This window comes from Buteo buteo, chromosome 18 (assembly GCF_964188355.1).
Source record: "Buteo buteo chromosome 18, bButBut1.hap1.1, whole genome shotgun sequence".
In the NCBI taxonomy this organism is placed as follows: Eukaryota; Metazoa; Chordata; class Aves; order Accipitriformes; family Accipitridae; genus Buteo; species Buteo buteo.
The window spans coordinates 20,501,241-20,522,192 of record NC_134188.1 but is presented as its reverse complement, the minus strand read 5'-3'; the positions used below and the strand labels follow the sequence as shown (position 1 = coordinate 20,522,192).

Sequence of the window (20,952 nt, the reverse complement as noted above, 5' to 3'; positions counted from 1 at the left end):
CCTTCTCACACAGAAGCACACTGGCTGCAAACAAATCTGCACACTTTCTGGATAGCCAGAATCAGTCATCATATAGGTTGACTAATGAAGCTAAAGAAAAACACGTAGATGCATTTCACGTACCTCCAGATCACAGGTACCTGTTCCTACAGCCCCTTTCCTTCTAGGCTCATAGGACTGACTACAGACGCGTAGCTGACAGCGGTCATGTTCAGTAGTTCATTCCTGTTCATGCCAACATCGTGGTAGGAAACAAAATGTTCAGAAGTTGGAACAGAAAAATATTGACTTTATGAACATGGGTTGAAATCTGCGCTGCGTACAGAGAAGTCTTAAGGACCATACTCTGTGCCCGCCCACCCTCCTTACCACTAACAACACCTACCCTTCATTCTGCAGACAAACTCGGGAGAAACTGAATTTGCTTGACTAACAATCATTTGGCGCAGTAACTGTGGATTAGTTTATAACGTCCGTGGCAGTATTTGGGTTATATTTGGTTAAAACACTTACCCAAACTTTGAGAAAACACCAAATTTTTATTACCACAGAAAATTTCAGGCCCCAAGAAGTGAATCCTTTTTCTCTCCCATTTTGAGAATGCCAGAAGTTTTGACAGGTATCTTGTTCCATTTTCCAAAAAACTAGTAAAAAGCAGCAAAGCTATAATATCTTCAGCATTCTTAGAAACAGCCCAAACATTGTATTTTGAATTATTCCAGAAAGCTAAAAATTCTTGGACAGAACAATTTCTGTGAATGAGACAGGCTCCCATCTGAAGTAGCCACACTTACTCAAATTGCTGCAAAACTTACGTATCTTGACTGGACTGTTGTGTTAGAAAGCAACAGGCAACAAAAGAAACCAAGGGGTGGGGAAAAAACCACTTTGCCACACAGTTTCCCTCATATATAACTTGACCTGTGTAAAATGTCCGCTTCCATTTTATTTCAACCATGTCACAAATCCAAAGGGAAGTTCTCTCCCATAACAAAAGTCAAAAAAAACCCAAATGCAACCAGCATGTAGTAAGAATTTTATTGAATACATTTAGAAAAAAACTAGAGCATGAAGACATGAGATTAATTTCTGCATATAAGTTTTATGAATGTGCAGAATCAAGCAACCATGCATGAAGACATCTCCCCCCTTCAACTGTAATTCAAGACTCATAATGGCAAAATTATTACCACCTTTAAAAAGTGTTCCAGACACATAACTCATTACTTTAAAAAGGATCTCATTCCTGAATGGAGATAAAAAAATTTTAGTAGCAATTGGGAAAGACCAATGATTAACAGGTACAGTATTTAACCAATACTCATGCCATGTTTAAAGAATGCAAGCAAAAAATGCATCATTATACAGAATAAGTAGATTTTTTTTTTTGAGGCAAAATTCCTAGTAAAACTAATCCCTAAACTACTGAAATGGTGACTTGATAACGTAGATGTTCCAGAAGATCATACGACGGCAGATATTTTGTCAAGTTCCATCAGTGCCATGTAAAATGTTAAGAGTCAGAGCAGCTGAACAGCCCAGTGCTTAACAGTATATTAACAGTAAAAATAAATTCCAACTCCTCCAAGAAATGTTGTTACAGATATAATATGTAATGCTAGGTAGGAAAATGGGCTTATACATGAGGGAAAAGATTAAGATTTCTGTCACAAACTTGTATAACCATGCAATTTTTCATATTAAAAAGGGATTGTGAAGGACAAGTTTTATATGGACCTGGACAGTCAGTTCTGAGACATGTAATATGCTGCCTACACGTGTAACATGTAAACCCATACTGAAACACACTGCAGCTTTTAAAGACTCACCAATTATAAAAATATAGCTAGACTGTATCAAGTTAACCAACTTGTTAAATACAGCACAACTTCTGAAAACATGAAAAAAAGGGTAAATTTGACAACAAGTATTCCAGTACATACTTGTTTGCAATTTAGTTTCACCATTATGAGACAGGTGAAAGCCTATGTGATCAAAAATCACTTAGATCTTGCTTTTGAGGAAGTATTGATTGGTTTGGTACACTACAGTAGGTCTCACCTTCTCTCCACATCTACTAATAAAAGTTACAACCAACCCAATATTCCACTGAAGTGTCAGGTACCGCTACCTATGTCAAGATGTCATTTCATGAGATACCAGGATCAAACATTGGCGTGTTGAAGCCTGTAGGTGATATAGCTTTTGCAGCTTCATGATGCAGATATATAGTTATCAAAAGCTGCTAAGAATTAACGCAGTTAAACAAGAGACTTTTAGCAGCCTCTGAAAGTTTATCCTTTTACTGAAAAACATCACAGGCCATAGAAAACTAGGCTATTATTTGTAAAACCTACACCTTCTTGCCTGATCAAAGCAGGTCAGTTTGGGTTTTTTTTTTTTTGTTTGCTTGCTTTTTTAAACAGGTGAATTTTAAAAGCAGTTTCATTGCCACTGATAGGGAAAGTCATTATGGAACTCCTGAATTATCTTTAATTTTGTGCTGAAAGTATGAACAACAAGAAACGAGTAGGAAGAATGAATAAAAAGAAGCAAAACCAAGGACCATGTTCACAGGAGCTTTCTTCTACTCATGGCCAAGTTGACTCAGCTACCAGCAGGACGTAGTTTGAAAGAGTCTAAGAAATAGTTATGGGGTCCCAAAGTCTGAAGCCTTAACACCAGAAGGGCCATTCACCCACATTTCTCTCCATTTAGCATTTAGTATACTAAGGAAGAATACAACTTGCTTAAAAACAGAAATTGTTTTCCAAACCTACTGCATGTAAGGATGCAAATAAATTGAAAATACGTTAAAAAAATGTGGAAGACACAAGATATTTAGGGTATATGTATGCATATGGACAGACACATGTTTGAACTTGCTTGTTAAATAAGAACTCTATCCTGGGATTTAAACACTGCTCATTTTGCTGTCCAAGTTCAGAATTCTGCATACAAAAACACATATGGCATGCTACTAGCTATAGCTATCTAGAATTTTTCATTCATTGAAGTGATTGTTCTCAGTATTATACAAATAAGAGCTCCACTTGTTGGTTCAGTACACATCAGGGAACATCTGTTCAACTTTTAAAGGACCATTTGCAGGCAAACATTTTTGTACCCTATAACCTTACAGAACCTGGCATGTTCAAATTTCTAAAAAAAAAAAAAACCCCCAAAACCCCCCCCCAAAAAACCCAGAACAAAAAAACAAACACCCCCCCCCCCAAACCAACACAAATAAACAGCAGCATTATTAGAGGTTAACAGAATCTTTTAAGCAGAAATTAGAGCTAGAACTCTTAATAGGGGCCCAAGGGAGTAAGCAACCACACTCCCTCCAAGTCAATGAGGAAACAGGATCTTGAAATGAAGGTAAAAAAAGCACCAAAACAAGTTTCATATATACAGCACTGCTGTTACTTTCTTGGTGTTTAGGGATGGTTTCTTTGGTAAAGTATTTCCTACAACTTTAAGCATGAAGTAGGATTTCAAGTACTGCTAGAGACAGAACTCTGAGCTCAAGTCAAATTATACCAGTTGGAAAACAGTATGATTCTTAGAAATCCATATTTAACTTCAGAAAGCCTTTACTACGTTCTGTGTTTCCTTGGCATTACTCCAGGTCTGCCAAGGTAGGTAGATGAGCATCCACACATTTCAGCAGTCCACAGGAATGCCTGTTTACATATACAAGTTTTGGCACAATAACTAATGGCGTACATTTTACATGACTTGTATACAAAAACATTGTTCTTCTTTCAGCTGCAACCCAAAATTAAGAAACTATTTCAAGCAGAAAGAGAAAGCAACTTTACTGCATGTATTGCTGCTTGGGTAAAAGTCTTGTCTTTAAAACTATCCTGTTTTCAGCCACAAATATTTGCTGATGGGGAATTGAAAACTAAAATAAGGTCTTGATTTCTAATTAAAGTGTTTTGCTTATGTTGTTCAAAAGAAGTATTTTTAAAATATTTTAATTCAAAAGGTACAATTATGACTTGAGACAGACATTTTAAAGCTTATTGTTGTTTGTTTCTTCTAAGATTTGTCCTGTAGATAAATTTAGTTCTTAGATTACCACCCTCAGAAACAAAAGCTATGCATATCTACATGGAAATAATTTTCCTGAGACACCTACAGTGTGTACTGGCTTCTCCTACTACACATATCCATCTACTCTGAAAAAAGATTCATAATTTTGAATGTTGTAGAATAGGACAGAATATACATTCTAAAGACTGTCAAATATATACAGCACCTTGGTAATTTTACAATAGACTGCTGTTTGTATGCTAAGTTATTCAGCTGTTTCACAGTCCATTCACTTTTATATTTAACAATTCAAATACCAAATGGTACATGACTAAAAAAAAAAATCCCCTCTTGCCAACTTTGCTTTTATTTTAATCTGATCTCCTGCTTTTATACATGAAAGACAGCAAAAGAGTCAGCAAGTACTGAAATCCTTAGGAAAATACCATTTATTCCATCCCTTCGCAACCAACAGGTATTGAAACAAACCTCAGTTTCAGAAGACAAAAATGCAAGTCTACAAGTGTTCTTTCCTATTTATGTTTATGCACCTTTTTATTCTTGATGTAGAATTGCATGCTAACCACTTTGTAACCTCAGATTTTTGTACCTGTATTACTGTATGCTTTATAATGAACAGTGCTGAATTTAACACGTGCTACCCAGTAGATCCAGTCTAAACCAAACACCTGAAAAATTAACACACACAGCGGACTGAGAACACATCTATTTGGATAGTCAGTGCATGGCAGGTAAGGTTGTAAGCAAAGGGCAATAGCTCTTTTACTCTAAATCCCCATGGAGACACTCCAACTAGAATAAATATACTCATGGGAGCAAGAGCAGAAATAGCTATTACCCTTCAAGTTTACACCCCCGTTTACTGTGCGTCAAATTTCTTTGTAGAATGGAACATATGATCTAGCATAAAAAAAAGAATCTATATAAAAGTTAAATATTTGATTACAGTAGCAAGTCACCACTTCATAATGGGAGATAATTTGTCTCTTGGAATCATTATTGATCTGAATTCTCTTTTTTTTGCTGTGTGTTGGATACCGGTAATTCAAGACTTGCCCATAATAGGGGCTCTGCTTTTCTCATAGTAAGCTCTATCTTTGTAGCTGTCATGTTCACATAACTCCTCTTTACATCGATTACCTAGAACAGAAAACATATTTCACAGTTCAATTTAAGAAACAGACTGCAAGATATTTGGGAATTAAGTTAGGAAGAGTACCTTATCACTAAATTTCAGCAGATGTTTAGGTAGATGGAGTTCCCCGTTATCTAGAAAAGTCAGCCCTCTCCCATTGCCAAGCTATGAACATATGCCCATGCATATATAACATATACATTGGGTCTAACACATCCATAAGCATGCAACTACATAGTGTCAAGGCTGTTCTGCAACACCACTATCATGGTATTGAGATCAGAAAGGAACCCAGAAGGTCATCTTCTGCTCAAAGTAGGGTCAACTATGATGTCATACCTGATCACTTGGGGCATTACATCAGATTTAAACGTAATTATTGAATGATATGCAACTGAATTTCTCTTAATAAGCAGAGTAATGAGGAAAACCAAACTGTTTTGAAAAAGGAAGCTGAGGGTTTGTGTTTTGGTGTTTGTTTTTTTTTTAATAGAAAAATTCTTATACTTACTCCCCATAATTTCACATTGCGATGAAATTCCTTTTCTCCTTCAAATACAATATGGATATTTAACTTAACAGGAAAAGCAACAGAAAATTTTGTCAGGCTAATAAAAACATTTGACACGTGATATATTTTGCTTAAATGTACTTGACATTAGGACTCAGATCACTAAGCAAAATGATCAAATTGTCCCTCAGACATAGAATTGAAAATCTATTCTAACAGATTCTGATACAGTATCATAGTCAATAGTGGCCATATATACATCCTGGAAGCTGCATCATTTTCTCTAAATGCACGATTAAGAAATCAGAGAAGCATTTTAACACTTGTTTAATATTAATAGCTGTGAAACTGCATACTGTGAAGAATGATATTAAACTACATTAAGCCAAACACAATTAAATTATGAATCCATAATTATTTACACACATGGTGATGCAAATCCACCACACTCAGGTTTTAATTGCAGAAGTCAAATTAAAGATTTTTTTTGGACATATTATATTACAGCTTTTAAAAAAGCCCCAACTTTAAAGTACAGATGTCCAAACAGAAGGGGGGTGGGGAAGCTATACATACTTGAACAAACACAAATGCCAAGAAAAAGCTGTTTCTCAAAAAAGATTCTTACGCTACCTCTGCCTTGTAAATAAAGTAGAAGCCAGATCTTCCTAACTTCAAGCTGCTGTAAGAATTTAAAAAAATAAATTACATCTTAAGGTAGATGCTCACCATTGTGCTATTTGCTTCTACGTAGCTCAGATCAGGAACAGAGTTTTTAGCATACACAGAAATAGTCACTTCTCCTCCAGTCTGGTGCCAATCATGCCTGCATGGGACTACTTTCTTACCCTATATAAGGAAAAAGGTACAGAAAAAGAGACTTAAAATTGCATTCAGGAGTATTTTTACAAGACTAATCAGGATAAAAGCCCAGGACTATTTTAACAGCCAATAAGCATAGCTAATAAAGGACTATATTTCATGTTCACAGAAGATTGAAAGACTCCACCTACATCTCTTTTTACTCAGTATTTCAGCTACTGGTCCCCGACAAACATTAGAAGCAAGAAAACCAATGCTTATGACAGAGACTACAGTAAGAAACCAGGACATTGTGATAGAAAAAAAAACCCTAAAAAGCAAACCCAACCAACCAACCAACAAAAAAAAAAGTTACATGTTGGATTAACTTCCTTTCCAAGACTACAGTTGTCCAGCAGGTTGTAGAAAGTAACTGAAGAAAAAGAAGCCATGACTCTAAGAAACTTACATAATACTGCAAAAAATTATTGAATACTACCCTCTGTTCCCTGATGCAGGAAAAATAAACAGTAAAAAAAACCAAAATGGCAACAAAAACGTAAAGTCAAAAAAACCCTGTTAGCTAGAAGCCCATTATCTCAATATATACCTATTTAATATACACACAGTTTCTTAACATCTGGGTTAATTCTTTACAAGAACACTCTCCTGCTTTAGGCTCGCAAATTCAGCTTTTTGTTTTTTTTTTTTATCCCTCCTTTCTGTATTTGAAAATAATTCTTAAACACAAATGTAAATCTTCAACACAAGCAGCAACTCCATGACTTAAAGGAAGTAAAGGACGTGTGAAGTAATTGTTGTAGAACGAGGTAACAGAACTACACTTTCTATAATACACCCTTATTTTCTTCTGTTAAATGTTACTGATGTTTGCAGTGTCAAACTCATTTTGCCTCAGCAATAGACAATATATTCATAACAAGAATGTTGTGTTCACCTGCATCCAACATGTGACCAGCTAATGTTTTTGAAGTGTTCAGTTCCATTATTACATTCTATAACATTCTCTAAGAATCTTTCTAAACCTTGAATGGGAGTATTTTTCACCTTGTAATTCTGCAGTTTGTTCCCAACATCTCAATGAAATACCTACAAACTAAGCAGATGCTGTCTCTGTATTTGTTATACTGGTAGCCAAACCAAAACACTCAATCAGATTCAGACCAGAAAAATATTCAGATGTGTAAACAGAATCCAAATTAAACAGGAAGAGACCCTTCCATCCCCGCCCCCCACCCATGGAACCTCATTGACCTTATCCATCCTGCCATCCCCACCTAAACAACAACTCAACTATTCTGAATGAAACTGGAAGTACAGTTATTTTACTACAGAACATGTATGGTTGCTCCCTTCATTGTCTTTGGGAGAGGAAAGACTTCTAATAATCTTATTTTAAAGTCTTACATATTGAATATATTCTATATGAAATACTATAGACTTTCCTAACTAACAAAGCAGAAAAGACTGCTATTTTTTTCTTAATTTGCCAAAACCACTCTTGCTATAGTGATACTATACGTATCACTAAAAAGAAAGGTTGTACTCTCTTACAAGCATACTTCTACCACAGATTACTTCAAACTCCATTTCTCTGTGTATACTGTGCATAATATCCTCCATATTATTTCAGAAGTAATGATCTGTAACAGCTCAACTACAGTAATAACTCAAACAAGCTACTAACTACATTTCAGTATTCAAAATTCAGAATGGCCAGCTACAGAACACAATGGTAATGCTACTTACCGCATCCTTTTTAGTCCATACGTGTGTTCCTGTTGTGCAGCCTTCTTGAGCTAAAAATGTATTGAAGTCAGATGTTTTTCTTTTACAACAGCTCCAATACTTCATCCTTGAAAGTTTGCAAAGCAATTAACAAACAATATTTAGGACGCTATTTACTGTGAATACTTAAGATCTTTCCTTTATGCACTATTACTGTTAATTTAGTATACCCTCTTCAAGCATTGCTATTTTTGACTGAAGAAATACAGAATGAAAACAAGGCAACATCTACAAAGACAGCAGGAACACATAATAGACTAATTAAAAAAAATTTAAAGTTAACTGAATACTAACCCTTCATGGAATATAGGTACACCAGAATGGTATATACATACTTCTTCTGTGCTGTGTGGTCCTTCGTAGGTCTAGTAAAACAAAGCATTTAAAATGTATTACTATTGCAGGATGTGGACCAAAGGAAAAAACAAAACAAAACCCAACCCACAACAGAAACATTGAACAAAGCACTACAAAGCTTCTGAGTAAATAATCTAGATCTAATGGCTTGCCCTAGCTTTTCAGAGTAACCATTCAGCCTTCATTCACAGATGGTTCCCTGGCACTCCTTCTAACAAGCTATACTTTGCATTAGTTCAATGGCGTACATCAATGGTGACATCACCTATGCTCATAAAGGTCACTTCAAATATTCAGAGACATCCATCTTCAAAAATACTCTGAATATTCAGAGAAAACAAGTACTTAACTTGAAAATAAATTAAAATTAAATTTATCATTCATAAAACACATGGATTCTCAAAAGGAAATAAATTAAACAATATACAACTCTGCCACTAAATATCAGATCAGTTCTTCCCAACACAAACAAGAGACTGCTCTAAGTTCTACTCGCCCTAGAGTTTCAGTAGAAAATGCAAAATGTGTCAGATGTCCAGTGAAATACTTATTTAAATTCTACTGTCCCATTCTGGACAACACAAGGGTGTCACTGTAAAAAACTTTCAGTTTAAATTACTATGTAACATAAAGACTACTTTTGATGCTAGAAGTGTTAAAACATTTTCTTTGTGGATTCTTCTGGCACGAAGCATTAAATCGTAAGATCTGTAGATGCTTCTGACCTATAGACGGGTTATCAAGAGCAATCCAAGTGTTATCACCTCTCAGCAACATTATATTTAACATTTTAAGTTGAAACATGTCAGTATCATGGGTTTGGCAAGCTTACTACTTAGAAGTTCAGGCCAGGGTTAAAAAAAAAGTAATCTTAGGCTTACTGCATGCACAGTACAAAACAGCCCACATTTGTCCATACTAAAGTGTGTTATCACATGTGCATTCATTAAGCCTGGTGGACTTTGAGCCATTTCCAAATCAATTTGTAGCACACGAAGAAACACCCAAGAAAGGAAAACAAAACTGTGCACTTTATAGTTTAGCAGCTGGGTTTAAGAGTGGAACTGAACCACTTACTTTTGAACAGCCTGCATTTTTACACGCTGTCCCAATCTTGATTTCATCACTGTCTTCCTCTGTAAACAGAATCATATTATAGAAAATAGCAACTGAATTGTATAATGTACTAAACGTTTTGCTTTTATTAAGAATTAAAATGAGCTAAGGAGTAGATTAGAAAAAAACCCCAAACTCTCAAGCTGTCTATTTTCTGCCTGGCACTGAAGTCTGCCAGAAAGGTACAAAGAAACAGAAATTACACAAACATTCCAAAAGTTGTATTACCTATGCATCAGATTCTAGGTTCTGTACCTTTACACTGTTTTAAACGGGGCAAAAAAAAATTGATGAAGAAGATTATTACAATCATAGGGGAAGAGAACTATCACTCATTTGGTTTTGTAAAACTAAGAATGTAAAAGCTCCAACTGCTGTCTATAAATACACACAAGAAAAGAATTTGGATACCAAGTAGAAAGAAGAGCTAAATGACAGTTCTGGCACAAGAACAAAAGTGTATAAAATAGCCACAAATGTAGGTTGAAATTAGAAAGTGTTTCTTAAGGAGCAGTGTAGTTCTGGAACCAAATTCCAAATAATCTGAGGGAAGAAAAAAAAAAACAGAAAAACAGACGAGGGAGCACCAACTAGTCTTCAGAGGAATTTCACCAGTTTACGAAAGGCTTTAGATGACATCATGTTTGCAGTAACATAGGAGTAGAGTTCATTTATTGGGAACTCTTTTGGTCATATATTCAGAAATGGATGTTCCCATCATGTCCATTCTAACCAGGAAATCTTATAAAACAGGCAGTTCAAGTAATTTTAATGGCAATGGTATTGCTCCTAACACCCAAGGCTCCACATTGTTCAAATTTTGATTATCATTCCCTAGACTGGAAGGTATTTCCCAGATTATTAACAACAAGAACATAATTACATGAAATAATCACTTCAGAAACAACAGTATTTCATTTATTTGTGTGACAATTAGCATCATATACCTACTTAACCTCCCTATAACCCTTACCTTTTTTCTCTTCATTTTCTGATGACAGTTTCAGTTTATCTAGTGCTTGCTTCAAGGAAGCCGACACTTTCAGCTGCAAATTTGTCATTGGCTCATCTGGGCTAAAAAAATGTCCAGGTATTCATGTCAGCTTCATGAAAAAAAATTTACAAAAGATGACAAAGTAGTAACTTTTAATCTTGCTATAAGTCTCTTCCTTTCCAACTTCCCTTACAACAACAAACAAACAAAACTAGATTTGTAAATGCCAATTCTTACTGTTCATGGAAAAAGAGACTAGAAATTTAGAAGGCAGTCTTGGCTTTCAAGAGGAAACTCTAAATACCCTACAACAATAAAAATCAATCAAAGATATCAAGGAATCTAAATACAAACACTCTAAAATCATTTTTGATGAATGTTTAAAACACTAAACACAACTGCTAGTGGCATTCTAAGCTATGAGGCTTGAGACTGCAATTTTTGTTTCCTGTGAAGCTAAATGTCGAGAAATCCAGTACTACCTTGTCCTAACCAGAATTCTTTTATCTCATTTTGAAGCTTACAATAACATCATCACGGCTACCAAACACAAGATCTTTTAAAGTTAATTTGGGAATTTTTACACTATATGAAATCTGTAACACTGAATAACCAAACGAGCTTTAACTTGGCTAACTGATCAGAAATTTGGCAAAACTTAGTATCATATACTGTACCTTGGCCTTTTAATTGTTTCCAATGGTTTTGGTGCCTGAATTATGTGTTCTTGAAATTTGGGTTTCAGTTCAGCTAGCTCCTTTCGTTCAGAGGTAGTCTTGACTTCTGGTTTAACAGGCTCAGGAGGTTTTTCACTGTTATGGAGACCCTTTGTACAGCCCTATTGTGGAAAGCGTATGTTTATATATATATGCAGTGTAGTTAAGTGCCTACGATTAAAAATTATCAAGAACTGCAACAAGTTTTCTAGATTTATTTCTTCAGCCCCATCTTCTCCTTTAGCCCACTCTAAACATTGGCTGCAAAGGAAATCCTACAACTACAGTGGAAAATATCTTCATTTGGATATATATTAAAGAAAAATGCATACTTCCTGTAAACAAGCAAAGTAACAAAAAATATTGACCTTCCTTCACTGTTAACAAGCTTCTAAATAGGTTTTCATAGAACTAATTATAACCATTAAAGCTTGAAAATGGGACCCAACTTTAAAATTTTATCACGAAAAATAGTGCATGCAAGATTTAAGACAGTTGTAACAAAAGTACGTCAATTTTAAACACGTAAATATTAAATGGTACATGTTCTTATCACTGTCATTTGGCAAGTGTAAAAACTGTAAATAATCATGAGTACATACCACAATGCTTAAGAAGTCAGAAAAGTCTGTTGTTCTTCTCTTACAACATGACCAACCCTATAAACATTTTGGAATAAAAACAAAACAAGCATGATGACTACCTTACTTGCCAACAGCTTATAAAAAGCAAAAGACTAATTATATTCCTTTACAAGATGTGGCACGTCCTGATTAGAGATTATTTTCTTCCCTTCTTTGGACAATATTATCATCACTTGGATTTTTAAAAGCCAGAGAAACCTGTTACAGCTGCCTTTTCTAGTTCACTCATGCTGCCTTAATCAGAAAGCTCGGTAAACTTGAGGCAATATTTCCATGACAAGTTAGGTGCCAACTTTGTACAACAGAAAACAGAAATATTACTTTATCTCATAAAGTAACATGTAAGCAAAACAAATACTATACCTGAGACTAGGCTCACCTGTGGCAGAATATACAGGCCCCCTTCCAAAAACAATGAGGGTTTTTTGTTTCCTTGAGCACTAGTCAAGTCTTTCAGCTGCTTATTTCCAAGCACAAAGCCGGGTATCCGCATTGCATAGCCATCTATCCAACTACATCAATCCAGAGCACTTTTTATTACATAAACCAGAAATCCAATTTTAGAGAAAATTATCTTGCCACTGTGAATAATGCATCTTAGAAGTCGAAGAACCTTAGTAAAGGCAACACTTTGACTAATAAATGCACGACAGCTTTGAGAGCTTAAGTGGTGTGACACAATGGATTTTAGGTAGGTGGTTCTAAAGTATCCTCAAAATATTAACCATTTCCACAGTCAAGGAGACAAAAGGTTCACCCTGCCCACTTAAATTATCCAGAATTCATAGCAGGAAGAAAACTGCTCGTGCAAAATTGTGATGATTTTTTTAATTAGGCTAAGAGATACAATAAGGAGAGAGGGGAAAGTAGTACTCGTTTTAAAAACAGTGTGTATATAAGAGAAAGGGAGTAAACACAAGCTTTTGAGGTAACCGTATAATTTCTGTCTCTATAATTAGGTAGAAGTTTTATGTGCTGTGTTATGAGTACAACCATAATTTTGTACAAAACAACCTGCCATAGTCTAAGTAACTGTATCATATTTGATCCAACAGCATCTGTCCCAATTTGCTAGTGGCACATGGCGGCTGATTCCAGTCATGTACTACAGTATGAGCAGTAGCTCACAGAAAGCATGCTACCCAGCATACATGCACAAGCCTCCATGAGCCCAAAAGATACCACATTATGGGACAGGGATGAGACGCACTGCCAGTAGAAGCAGTTCCTAAATACCAAGAAAAAATGCTTGCCCCAAAGCTCAGTTAAATAGCAGTTTGGTGTCCTAAGAAAGGTCACTTAGGCTACAACTGTACTGAGTAAACAGTGCCAGGCTCCATTTCTAGACACCAGATTTCTGACCATACACAATTAAATGGTTAGAATGATTTCCAGTACTCTTTTGGCAGTTGTGTCTCAAATAATTCCCTGTAGCCAGTTTGGATGCATCCAGCAGATCCTGAAGTAGGAAGACAGTTTAATATAACAAATATGGGCTATGCGGTTGGCCTAAACACCGGAGACCAGCCACAGGTATATTTAATTCACTACTGAAGATGTAGCCCAAGAATCCTGGACAGCTGCATCAGAGGCATGGGTGACCAGTCCCAATCTAACCAACATTCTTATTTGGCCAATTAACAGAACACAATTATTTTTTACAGTAGGCAAATGTCACATACACATTAGCGCTCTAGCCACGTAAGACCACAAGCAGCTGGTTTGAATTCCAAGCAGGTTAATTAACTGAAAGAGTATAACACCTCTCAATGCCTCCAAAGACCTACTCAGAGGACCTAATTAAACTGTTGAGACACCTAAAGTCAATCAATAGGAAACATGTATCATACAGACTTGTATAACATTTAGACCATAGAAGTACAGTTTTTAATTTCTTCTTCAGGTTTGAGTACATGTGCTTTTCTAATTTCATGGCATTGCTCAAACACCATAGGCTGAACACCAGTTTCCGCAACACTGAAAGATTTGGAATTAAAAATGAAAAAATGCATACTGTTTAACATGTATGGAAAAAAAGATAAGACTTAAAAGGATAGTTGCATACTTACTTTGAGAGCATCATGAAAGACTGGCACACCTGGATGATATGTGCATGAATCTAGAAGAAAATCACTATTATTACTATTCAAGCATACCAAGAATCTTTATTCATCTGATCACAAAACCATTTCACACTTGCAATTCATGTATGCCATGAGCTGTCCCACTTCCCTGAGTGCACATAATTATGAAGGAAAATACAGACTCCACAGAACAAGCTGAGAGCATATATTAAACATAAATAATCAAGATTTTTTTTTCCTTCTGTATTATATCATACAAACCAGAAAGCAGGCACCTAAGAGAAACTTCTGCTTCCATATGGCACAAGTAAACTTTCTATGGACCATCCCTTGTTTTTATCAAAAAAAAAATCAGTCCTTACTGGTAATTCAGCAGAAGTAAAAAGGTGGCCCTGTGGCCACCCGACAGACATAAAATACTAGTTTACAGCATCAAATACACCTATTTGCATCTGATCAAGGCCACCTATCTAGAAACACTGTTAAAAAGTTCTCTTAACACAAATCTTGAGTTCATTATTTTATCCATGATAATGAGCTTGTTCTTTTTTTCAATTTTTGTAGTATCCTAGGTCACTTAAGGACTTGAACCCAAAGGCTAGTCTTCCACATACACAACTTAGACATGTCAATACTATTAATTATTAATAGGTTCTGGACAAACACTACACTGAAACACAACATCCATTAACAGAACTGTTTACATTCATAGATGTTTATAAACATTACATCTTTTTATGTAGCAACTGTTCCTTTTTTACTTAACATATGTATTTTTCCCATGTGTATTATAATTGCTCTGATTATGTAACTTTTCTTTAACATGTACTGCATGGATAATATTTTAATGACCTGACTCTAAAAGCAATGGGAAACACTAATTATCTTTTAGCCTTTAAAGCAAAATTTTTATTGTTGTCAGAAACGTCTAAAATTAAGTGACACAGACAGTAACAATTTTATAATAAGCTTCCAAATAACAGAAGTGAAAAATATCACAATACACATGATAGGAAGCAAAAGAGAAAAGTGATAAATAACTTTTAGTAATCTGCCTCCAGATATTAAATAGGTAAACCCCCCCCCCCGAACTTTGTTGTTTTCATTTTTTATGAATATGTAGATTTTTAAGAAATACTGCTTAGTATAATTTTCTTTAATTTTATGTTCAGTGCCTAAGTCTAAGGCACTAATACAGTCTGAAAGACATCAGTCCCCACCTTAACTCAAAAGGCACATATTTTGGGACATTCAGTCCTTTAGCAGGACTTAGAAGCATATTCATGAACTTCTACCAATTCGTGCAGGTTCAGGATAAAAAGTTAATGCTGGTAAACCTCAGAGGAAAATTAAAAAATGTTGGTATTTTACATAAAGAACCCAGGACTTCACTGCTAAATCAAATAAAAATACAGGTTATTCTCTTCCAAAAGTATGAAACTATGTCATCATAAGCATCACGGTAGTAAAACTAAGCTCTGTTTGCAGCAAAGCTTATTTCTGAATCAGAAGACTTAAATGAATATTTCTAATCCCTCACAGGCACGTGGGTTAAATGAGAGAGGTGCTGTTAATCAGGGTAACATTTTTAGAGACTAAAAGCATCTTATGATCAATTAACTCAGGGGCGGCTATCCTCCAGCTCATAAGTCAGACACAGACAAGTGTCTATTTGTCCACTTGGCCAAGGCCAATCCTTTTTCCTTGCTTCCTGAAGCCCTCTCTGCAGGAGGTATATCATGGAGCAAATGACAGCCTACTTTGCTGCTATCTCATGAGGGCCATGCATGTTCCACAACAGAAGATGCTGAAGCAAGGAACTCTGCAATGCATCAAGCAGAGGCAGTGGGACTTGCCCACTAAGCAGTCTGACTATTTTGCATACCAGAGGACAGTAAGACATCAACTCGTTTTCACTCACACTGAGTCAAACAACTCTTATCTGAGTAAAGTGTACATCCATAAAGTATCCCATCTCAAACTAGGTGGGGAAAAATGGGAATTTAGGATACATTGATAGTCACCTGAGCAGTTAAAAGCATGTTCTATTTCTGATTTGTCCGAGTTCAGATTCCAGCCTTTGGTTGCTATTCTACATTTTTCTCTGCAAAAAAATCAAGTTCTCTCTCTACTGCTGTTAATATCTTTCCTCAACCAAGAAAAACGTAAGGGTTTTCAAAGCAAGCTATTTTCTCTCACCCTCAGGTAATTTTTGGAGATGCAAGTACCACAAATTTTCAGGTTTGCTTTTTTTAATGCTGATTTCATACCCAAACCAATCCCACTCTCATAATGCACACATTGCTGTTTGCTGTTACCTTACTGCTACATCCTTGCTTATTCACTGAAGCACTGTATTAGTCTTTCTGTTAAATGTCAAAGTAGGAAATGGTACAGGTCACCCAAACTTAGAGGTATTTACAATGAAATCCTGTTGAATTCTTGAGGATGAAATGAGAAATCTGTCTATATACAACCTGCAAACCAACCTGCTGTCCTGTAGAAACACTGCGATACTTTGCAAGCTATGCTTTACAGCCCCAAAGCAATGGAAGGTCATTAAACCTGATGAGGTTCATTCAGTATCTTGAGGAAGGTGATGCCTTCAAGTGGTTGCTGAAGCTAGGAAGCTAATTCCACTGAATTTCTCACAGCATTGGAAAAAACCCATAGAAAACAGGACAAACGTGGTACAGCAGCGAAAAGAAAGGCTCAGCCTGAGAAACAGAAAATGGTGGGGAAGACAGAGGATTACGGGGTGCACTTTATAGGAACAGAGTTTGAACTGCGAGGACCAGACAAGGTTAAAAAAAACCTGACTCTGGGCAGACAGACTCCAAAAATCTAAGCTAACTTCTCTCACTCATGTCACCTCAGAAATACATAAAGTAAGTTTTCATCAGCTCGGTGATCACACTTATCCTGCGAGTGCAACATCACTAAGTTTGATCTAAGGAAAAAGGATATAAACAAACACAAAAGAGTATGTGCTTCTGTTCTGGCAATGGACCAAATTAAACCACATTAAGAAAGATCTGAATTATAGCCTAAATGAAAAAAAACATTGCAGTACAGTGAAGAAACCAAGACAAACACATATAACATACACAATTTCAGGCTGGTTTTGCACACCATCTTTTCAACTGTCTTTAAGCAGCACTGATTTCAAACCTATGCCAAAGTGTGCATGTATTACCTCATACCACTGTTTTAGTCACAAAATTTGACCAGGCCTTGAAATGGATTAGAAATGTTCATATAGTCATTGACAGGTTAAAAAAAAAAAAAGTTTAAAAAAATTAAAAACCTACTACCACTTTAGGTTAAATTCTACCTTCTACATCAGATGCTACACCAGTCTTTAACAGTATGGATTAACTAGTAGTTAACATATCTCAAATGCATGTGAAATTTGTACCTTGCCAGGCATGCCACAGATGAATTCATAACTGTGCACTTGGTCACAACTGTGTAGACATACCTTTAATGCTTTCCCTCAGGCTGTTTTTTCTGCCTCTCTTTAAGAGGCATATAGTCCATGCCAGCCAGTTGCCACTTGCTCATTTTTTGGAAACAATGAGAGTTTCTACAGAAAATACATACATATATTATTTCAGCCATCAGATTCTGAAGAGAAGATTAACGGCCTCTTAAATCAATCATCACTATGGGAATATCTACACCGCAGGCTGAATGTAGACAAAAAAACCTGAAAGATCTAAAACTGCTTTGAGGCCAGAAGGCCTTATTTTCTACCTATCTTCATTTGAGAAAACTTCCTAATAATATATTTATCCTAAACTTAACTATTAGATTATGTCTATGCAAAACTTCTTAAAGGGATAAGTATTTTGGTGTGTGTTTAACACATGTTCTAGCTTTATTCCCCACAATGTTTTTGAGGTAACTCCAAACACAGTTCTGAAACACAAACAAACATTTGAACCTGACAGCCATACACAGATAAATGTGGATTTAGATACCTAAGTAGTAATCATCCCATTGACCTTTGTCACGTTTAAGGATGCCAAAAGTTATAATCACTCTTCTTCCGCAGAAAATGTCAAACTTGATTTTCTGAAGTGGTCTGTGAATAACTATGTTTACCTTTAGAACTGCTTAGTCTAGGAGACAGTAATTCCAGTAAGTATTCCAGTCACTTACTGAAGCAAACTTCATCTCAAGAAGTTGTTTTCCCCAATCCAAGCACCACAGTTAGCATAGGACCAGATCGAGCTTACTACAACTTGATCACAAACACAGGAGCACATGGCAAAAACTGTTATTTTAGTAATAAGTAGAGGTCGTGAAGCCCCAATAAGAATTTTTAGTCTGAAACCCCCTGCCTGCTTTGTCTTTGGGGGCAAAGGGGCGCAGGGGATGGTGGTGGAAGAGATCACTAAATGGAAGCATTCCACGACCGTGCCTGCTTTTGCTGTTACTAACATTAGTGAGTCTTACTCAAAATGCTGCCCCTCTCTCTGGAAATATTTAGCTCAGAAAAATAAACACACTTTATACCATGGTTCTTAATCACAGAATACGCACATGTTAGAACATACTTCTAATCTTGTGGGTTGCAAAAAATTAAGCTAATGCAGAGAGGCCACTCTAGAAATTCAGCCAACAGAGCTACTTCACAAACCAGTTGAGGACAAGCCTACTGCATACTCAGATCACCCTTTTGCAGCCTCCACGGAATTATGAAACTTAAAGCGACAGCGCTTTAAAGATGTTTCGCTAGGTACTGGATTCCCGGTATACATAGGGGGAGCGCTGCTAGAGCTTACAGCACTTGGCAAAGCAGACGTATCATAAGATAAATTTAATTACCTGCTGCAAGTCCACATACTACAATTAAATAAAAAAAAAAAGGTAGTTGATAACTGCTATGTATGCAACACCCACGGAGGCCCTCAAAGGAAAAACGTGTGTCGCTGAAGGCCTCCCGTTCCCACCTTCAGAAGGCAGGGCAGCACCGTACGGAACTGCTCCGCACCGCCTCTCCCTCACACACCGCTCTCCTTCCACCCCCTCAGCGCCAGGCCCACCGCCAGCCCCGCAGTTCCGCACCGAAGGGACGACCCCCAGCCCGGGCGGGTTTCGCGGTCCGGCTGCAACCCGCAGCACCGCTTTACCACACCGGGCCACCCCCGAGCGACAGAAACCACCGTGTAAAAACGCGAGGGGTCTCCGCGGGGAGAAGCCAGCCCGGACCGGCACCCTGCAGCGGCGGGCAGGCGAAGGCGGGACGGACACAGACCCCTCGTAACCCCCCCGGGACGCCCTCCCTCACCCCCCCAAACCGAAAGCTGGGGGGGGGGGGGGGGGGCAGTGAGGGAGGCACCCCCCGCTTCCCCCTCCGCCGCCCTTCCCCGCCGCTCTCACCCACCCTCCGTATTGGTTTCGGGGTCGAAGCGCTGGCCGCAGCCCCGGTTGTAGCACAGCAAGGACATGGCGGCGGAGCGGCCCCGCCGCTCGGGAGAAGCGAGCGCAGCCCGGCGGAGCGGCGGGCGGCAGGAAACCGGGCAGCGCCGGGGAGGGCGGAGGCGGGTCGGCTCCCTCAGCGGAAAAAGCCGGTCGGAGCCTTCCGGAATCTTCACGAAGCTTCGGGGGAAGGGGAGAGCGGGCAGCCACGGCTGCGCAGGCGCCGCCGCCCGGCGCGGGAGCCGCTGCCAGAGCGAGAGGAGGAAGAGGAAGAAGGAGCCGGGGGAACCGCCGCGGCGCGCATGCGCGGTGAGGCAGGTGAGAGGGGAGCGCAGGGCGAGGCGGGAGAGCTTGGGCGGCGGTGGCGGCGCGCATGCGCGGTGGGGCGGGTGAGGCGGGAGCGTGTGTGGGGGGCGCGCATGCGCGGTGAGGCGGGTGAGGCGGGATGGCGCCGGGCAGGGCGAGCGTTGCCGTCCCCGGGCGGCTCTGCGGCCTCGCCGGCCGCGGCAGGGCTGGCGCCGGGGTGAGATATCCCTGGAAAGCCCTTCATCCGCAGCATGAAGGAGGCGGGTTGTCGCCGCCGGCCCCCCCCGCGGTGCTCCCCGTCGCGCCGGGCCGGTCTCTTCACGGCCCCGTCCGGCGGCTGGGCCTGGGGGGTGCTGAGGGAGGCTGGCCGCAGCGGGGCTGTGTGTGGGAGTGCCGCTGAACGGCGGTGCTGTTCCGCGCTCTGGAGTCGCCAGGAGACGGCGAGCACCTCAGCTTGTGAGCGGTGCTGTTGCTGGGCTGGTGGAGGGGATGGTCAGCCTCTGGCGAGTTTTAAACTTTTTTCTTTTGAGAATGTTAGGTTGTCTGAGTCACTTCAAAAAATATTTGGCCACATAAAAAGACTGGTTAGGAAACTATGAGTGCTTACCTCCTAAATGCCTATGGTACATGTGAGTTCATTTTTTAAAAAGTACTTTTGTGTGTGTATTAGATTGTCTCGTTTGCACAGAAACAAAGATACCAACACCAGAAATGACTGTGAAGAAGATAATTTTCTAATTATGTTCTTGCAGTTCCCTGCAAGTTACCCTGAATGCTCCTGTCAGCTGACCGATTTATGTGTCCTCTATAGTGTGCCAGCTTCTTTGATGTATTATAATAGGTTGTATTTAATAATTATAGCTAGTTACATTTCTGCAGGCAAATACAAAGTGGTTTCTTATAATTAAACATCTACTGCGCAGTTTTTAAAATAGAAGTGCCTAGGTGTTTATATGGCATACAACAAATCCTGAAGCACATGTGCATAGA

General features: G+C 38.4%; 1 protein-coding gene and 1 long non-coding RNA gene across 2 annotated transcripts in view; one reads left to right on the top strand and one right to left on the bottom strand.

Annotated features, from left to right (window-relative positions):
• Positions 1 to 1,023: 1,023 nt before the first annotated feature.
• On the bottom strand, positions 1,024 to 19,900 carry CHORDC1 (cysteine and histidine rich domain containing 1). Its single transcript, XM_075050111.1, has 11 exons — positions 19,622 to 19,900; positions 14,215 to 14,264; positions 12,104 to 12,160; positions 11,463 to 11,623; positions 10,765 to 10,865; positions 9,753 to 9,811; positions 8,613 to 8,683; positions 8,280 to 8,385; positions 6,438 to 6,557; positions 5,709 to 5,771; positions 1,024 to 5,202 (listed from the first exon to the last, which is right to left on the bottom strand). Exons 1-11 carry the CDS (start codon positions 19,683 to 19,685, stop codon positions 5,059 to 5,061), a joined length of 996 nt encoding a protein of 331 aa, XP_074906212.1. The 5' UTR covers positions 19,686 to 19,900; the 3' UTR covers positions 1,024 to 5,058.
• The window catches only part of LOC142041369 (uncharacterized), a 48,322-nt gene continuing 47,217 nt past the window's right edge, over positions 19,848 to 20,952 (top strand). The window contains exon 1 of the long non-coding RNA XR_012653435.1: positions 19,848 to 19,974. This is a non-coding gene — a long non-coding RNA (uncharacterized LOC142041369). The remainder of the gene's footprint in view (positions 19,975 to 20,952) is intronic.

Excerpts from the sequence above, each read along its gene's own strand:
- CHORDC1 (XM_075050111.1), bottom strand. The coding sequence starts at position 19,685 with ATGTCCTTGCTGTGCTACAACCGGGGCTGCGGCCAGCGCTTCGACCCC. Across the intron at positions 12,161-14,214 it reads TCTTTCATGATGCTCTCAAA|GGTTGGTCATGTTGTAAGAG; the intron begins GTAAGTATGCAA and ends AAATGTTTATAG. Across the intron at positions 11,624-12,103 it reads CTGACTTCTTAAGCATTGTG|GGCTGTACAAAGGGTCTCCA; the intron begins GTATGTACTCAT and ends TTTCCACAATAG.